Source organism: Psammomys obesus, unplaced genomic scaffold (genome assembly GCF_907164565.1).
Source record: "Psammomys obesus unplaced genomic scaffold, mPsaObe1.curated_primary_1811, whole genome shotgun sequence".
Taxonomy (NCBI): Eukaryota; Metazoa; Chordata; class Mammalia; order Rodentia; family Muridae; genus Psammomys; species Psammomys obesus.
Window position 1 is genome coordinate 6,870,252 of NW_026596131.1, and position 6,000 is coordinate 6,876,251.

At 40.1% G+C, this 6,000-nt stretch overlaps 1 protein-coding gene across 1 annotated transcript; it reads left to right on the plus strand.

Moving 5' to 3' along the window:
- Positions 1-555: 555 nt before the first annotated feature.
- Kcnj2 (potassium inwardly rectifying channel subfamily J member 2) lies at positions 556-5,653 on the plus strand. The gene has a single exon (XM_055592684.1). The coding sequence runs from the start codon at positions 635-637 to the stop codon at positions 1,916-1,918; it is 1,284 nt and encodes a 427-aa protein (XP_055448659.1). The 5' UTR covers positions 556-634; the 3' UTR covers positions 1,919-5,653.
- Positions 5,654-6,000: the final 347 nt, after the last annotated feature.

Sequence of the window (6,000 nt, forward strand, 5' to 3'; positions counted from 1 at the left end):
CTCTAGACATATCCTACTTTTAAAAGCTGGTTTGAATCTTCAAATCAGAATGACTCCTTTATCACTCTGAGAACATAGAGGAGTAAGAGCTGATAGTTAGATATGAATTATGGAATACTCTAGATTGCTGACAATCAGTAGAAGAAAAGAGAATTGAAATCTTGTGGAATGGCTACTAGAGTTAGCTTATCTATCTTCAATGACTGGTTTTAAATGAAAACTTATAGAGCATTTATAGGAAGAATGAAAACTCCACACAACTCAATCCAAAGTACATTTGCTTGTATCTTATTCTGTTTTTGTTAAGACAAGAATATTGTCTTAGCCAGTGGACTCCATTAAGTATGGCTGTTTTGTAATGGATGCTCTCTTTTCTTGTAGGACAAGTTCTCTGGATGCCAGCTGAATTACTAAGGTAACTCTGCTGGTCAGAAAGAACCCCAAGGTTCTTGGAAGCATCCATCTCTCCTCATTAAAAAAAAAAAAAAATTTTTTTTTTTTTTTTTTTTTTTTTTTTTTTTTTTTTTTTGGTGTGTGAGTCTTCACCGAACATTCAAAACTGTTTCTTCAAAGGGTTTTGCAAAAACTCAGACTGTTTTCTAAAGCAGAAACACTGGCGTCCACAGCCGAAGCAATGGGCAGTGTGCGAACCAACCGCTACAGCATCGTCTCTTCGGAGGAAGATGGCATGAAGTTGGCCACCATGGCAGTGGCTAACGGCTTCGGGAATGGCAAGAGCAAAGTCCATACCCGGCAACAGTGCAGGAGCCGTTTTGTGAAGAAAGATGGTCACTGTAATGTTCAGTTCATCAATGTGGGAGAGAAGGGACAGAGGTACCTGGCAGACATCTTTACCACCTGTGTTGACATTCGCTGGCGGTGGATGCTGGTTATCTTCTGCCTCGCATTTGTGCTCTCCTGGCTGTTCTTTGGCTGTGTGTTTTGGTTGATAGCTCTGCTCCATGGGGACCTGGATGCTTCTAAAGAGAGCAAAGCGTGTGTGTCTGAGGTCAACAGCTTCACAGCCGCCTTCCTCTTCTCCATTGAGACCCAGACAACCATTGGCTATGGTTTCCGGTGTGTGACCGATGAGTGTCCAATTGCTGTTTTCATGGTGGTTTTCCAGTCAATCGTAGGCTGCATCATTGACGCCTTTATCATCGGCGCAGTCATGGCAAAGATGGCAAAGCCAAAGAAGAGAAACGAGACTCTTGTCTTCAGTCACAACGCTGTGATTGCCATGAGGGACGGCAAACTGTGCTTGATGTGGCGGGTAGGCAACCTTCGCAAAAGCCACCTTGTGGAGGCTCATGTCCGGGCACAGCTTCTCAAATCCAGGATCACTTCGGAAGGGGAGTATATCCCCTTGGACCAGATAGACATCAATGTTGGTTTCGATAGTGGAATTGACCGTATATTTTTAGTGTCTCCTATCACTATTGTTCATGAAATAGATGAAGACAGCCCTTTATATGACTTGAGTAAGCAGGACATTGACAATGCAGACTTTGAAATTGTTGTCATACTGGAAGGCATGGTGGAAGCCACTGCCATGACAACACAGTGTCGGAGTTCATATCTGGCCAATGAAATTCTCTGGGGTCACCGCTATGAGCCAGTTCTCTTTGAAGAAAAGCACTACTACAAAGTGGACTATTCAAGGTTCCATAAGACTTATGAAGTACCTAACACCCCCCTTTGTAGTGCCAGAGACTTAGCAGAGAAGAAATATATCCTCTCAAATGCAAATTCATTTTGCTATGAAAATGAAGTTGCTCTAACAAGCAAAGAGGAAGAGGACAGTGAGAATGGGGTCCCAGAGAGCACCAGCACAGACTCGCCACCTGGCATAGATCTTCACAACCAGGCGAGCGTACCTCTAGAGCCCAGGCCCTTAAGGCGAGAATCGGAGATATGACTGGCTGATTCTGCCTTTGGAATATTTACTTCGCTACACAGTCTGTTGTTGGTCAGAGGGCCGGGACAGTGATACAGACCATGGTACTGGTCGAGAGGTGGGTGAAGGCAAGTAGCCACAAGAGACTAAGGCTAGCACGAAGGTTTCAAGAAAAGACTGTAAGCTGGATGACTGATATAAAGTGCTTTGCAGGCCTCCGAGTGACCCGATGGCACATATCTGTTGTAGAATAAGTTATGTTTTTTTTTAATGTATTGTTTTGTGTTTTTACAAAACTTGAATATGCAGGCAAGCCTCGGTTTGGATATATGACTTACCTGGAATGCTTCTCTTTAGGGGGAACAAGAATGATTTTAATGGCATAACATAGGCAAGACTCTGCCTTAATTTTCTGAAAAGCTGCTAACTACATGAACACAAACTGTATTTTTGTTGCAGTGTAGTTTATCTTTGACATAATCTTAAAAACGTCAGTGTTGAACATTGTTGAAAGCTCACGGTATGCTTCCAAGTGTCAAGTATTTGGCTATAACTGCCAAAATGGGAGCCTGATTTCCTGAGGCCAGTAATTTGTTTGCTAAAATTGATCTCTCTCTCTCTCTCTGTCTCTCTTTCTGTCTGTCTTTCTTCCTCTCTCTCCTGTTTCTTGTTACATAAGGGCATTATGTAACACTAGCCAAATGGTAGCCTCCGGGTTTTATACTTTTCCTTTCCACCACGCTAATAGGTTATCTCAAATTTTCAGTTAGACTACCTAAAATAAATACCAAAGATAATGCACATTTTTTGCACAGTGGAGTTTATATTTAAAAGGGGAACAAAGCCCCATGGGTTGTCTGGGAAATCCAGAGACACTTACTTTGAACCTCAGCAAGATGTTACAAATAGCCCATTCATTTTGCACCTTAGTCTGAAAAGAGCATCGGAATCTGATAAATGTAGTATTTTTTTTTTAACTGTTCTTTTGTGCGTCCTTCTTATTTGAAAGGGAGGGGGAAGCATGGGTCAAACTTACATATGCACTATTCAGACTTTTTTTTTTCTGTGATAAGTAGTGCTGGTCCGGCTAATGTATTCAAAAGAGAGAGAGAGAGAGAGAGAGAGAGAGAGAGAGAGCAGTAGTCACTAAGACTTTTCTGGGCTTTTCTCTTATTGCACATTCCAAAGTTTATTCCATAAGATCAGATCTTGGTTTAACTTTGTTGGTAGCCTGGCACCCTCCAAACAGAGCTACCCAGCATGGGAGATAGATAGATTGCAAATTCTGCAGCTGAGTCATGGCCTTGACTGTCAGGTCATTTCTAGCTTGGTGTCATATTAAGAAAGATGTCTGGCCTCTAGGCTTATACTTCTGGGGTGTCTGAAAAGAGTGATATACTCAACATGAGCTGAATATGCAAAGCAGGTGTGGATCTCGGGGTGTGTGTGTTTATGTGTGTGTGTGTTTGTGTGTGTGTGTACATGAGCCACTTCAGTGCAACAATCTGCTTTACAAGGGAGAGGGAAGTTGCCTTTTTCATGACAGAGGGTATGAGGGCATGTCTTGGCATTTTAGGGTCTCAGTGAGCCATATAAATACAATGCAATTACAAGCTAAGGAGTTAAGGGTCTAAAGGGTTACTTCTCTCTGCGTACACACTCATGGTTAATGTGAGCTGGCCATTGTCTCTTGTAAAGTCCCAGAGCAGGTTACCAAGGACACATCATTTTTTAGAAGCCTTTCTGCCTAGCCACCTGTCTTTACAAAAGCTTCTCTCTCCATCCTCACTTTAGCCCAGCAACACAATTCTCTCTCCCTTTCTTTCTTTTGGCTTTAAAGTTTCCTACTTGTGAATCGTAGGGCTGCTAATTTCGCTTTTTAGTTGGAGTCTCAAAATCAACTCTCTAATGGTATTACACCCTAATATGCCATTAAAAATCAGCTTGTTCTAGCATCATGTATTTTATTTCAGTTGATGTTTGTGCTGGTCTGTGGCTGGTGAGCAGCTGTATCTGGATGCAGTGCCTGTAAAATGATGACAGTTTCTGCTGTTTTCAACTTTCTAAGTCAATGGACTTGACAACTGTTGGTGTTATTTAAATCAAGAGGGAAGTGTTGAGAAAGTGGTTGTCATTGTACATCCATGTTTAAAGACAGGGTTAGGAAGTGGCTTGAAGCGGTTGGAGGGGCTTGGGAGGGGTTAATTCACAGAAGAGAAAACAGACTGGCTTTTGACAGTGCGAGGCCATGGAGGGCTTCAGATGCTGCTATTACAATGATTTGCAAAGGAAAATAATCAAACCAAAGAGTATTTAGTGGAATGTAAATCAAATGAAGATGGAGTGAAGAATAGGGGTGACCACCTGGACGTTCCCCCAAACACACAGCGCTACCACTTAAAAGACTTGAGTTATTTGAAAAGGGGTGGGTTCAGAGACAAGAAAAAAGGGAGGGGAATCTTTCAACTTGTTGCTTAAAAAGAAGAAAACATCTTAAATTTCTGGTGCATAGATTTGTTTTTTTTTGTTTGTTTGTTTGTTTATTTTTGTTTTTCAAGAAATTTTTTGCAGAAGCTACATTTTTAAAGTGTACATTTTATAAAGTTTATCAGATATTTTCATATTTAAAGCCAAATGTAAATAGAAATCTGTAAAGGAAAAAAAAATCCCGTAAGAGGTATAATTACAACAGTGAGTTCTGAGAGCTAGCACCTATATGCTACCGGTTAGCATGGTTTTAGCGGATATTACCAGCCTTTTGAGGTTTGTTTTGGTATGTTCTTCTGTTATTTATTTCAGCATGGACTGTTCCTTTGAGAGCTTTTTGTAGTTATTAGCATTTTAATAGTTACAAGCTTTAAATGGCTTTTTGTTTTGTTTTGCCAAGAGCCAAGACATAGGTAATGCACGGCATTTCTCCCTGCATTTTTACCTTCAAAATATCTGTCTTCGTTGACTGGGCCTCCAGAACTAGTGTACACAGCTGCCACTAGTATGCAGATGGAGGGACTCACCTTGAATATCTGGGGTCCATCCCCAGATTCCCGTTGCTTCTCTGCTGCAAGCAAATTCCTCTAGGATGTATTCCCTTTTAAAGAATGTTTGCCCAAATCTGAATGGGCATTATATATATATTTTTTGGAGGGGGGAGGCATAGATTCCTGGTTATTCTATTTTTAAATAAAAGGTAGACAAAGTGAATTCTATTTTGATTATCGAGAAAGGAATAGTTTTCTATCCCTCTAAGAGTATACTTGAATCAGACATTTTTAGAATGTCATATAGCACTGTAGTCATTTCCAAATCTCTAGAGAAGTTTGTTTGACTTTGTTCTTGTTCTGTTAATGCGTTATTCCTTTTCTTTCACTTCCTTCCTCCCCATATACCCCCTCCCTAAATCTTGATGTGTGTCTCATGACCTTGGTTTCCCAAAGATGTTCCCCTTGAAGATAACAAACATCAGTTTCTATCTTATAATCAGTCACCCCATAGAAGCAAATGTCTCATCCTGAGGGGTGATTTAAGCTCCTTATCACTCTTTTTAATGATCCTAAGGTGGAAAGCATAAAAGTGTTGCATTACTATATCTCCTCCCACAATCTTCAGCAAACTAGAGTTTCTTTCCTAGGAATGTTAGGTTTCAGCTCTGTGCTTTGACCAGTTGAACGATCCTAGCCTTTGACAATCATGATAGTTATTATTTTCCCATTTGCCATCTTTTTTGTATCTAAAGTCTTCCTATTGTACTGCACAAACCATGGGTTGTACATATTTTTTATATATTATGTCTTATTTTATTATTTCTAAATAAAAATTGAAAATTAATTTGTGGAAGCATCATTGAACCTCTTGTATGATCGTTACAGAAACATGTTCTCAGACAATGTGACATAAACACTGGTATTGGAATGAATAGAGCCATAGAAACTGCCTAAATACACAGGGGCAGGGGACTGGCAGATTAGTTTAATCCAAGTTAGAGGAAATCAAGCTTATATTTTGATTTTGGACAGAACAGCTTAGAGGATAGAAAAAAGGAAACAAAACAAAGCTAACAAAAAAAATGGTTTATATTTTGTTTACTAACTTACAGCAGTTATAGT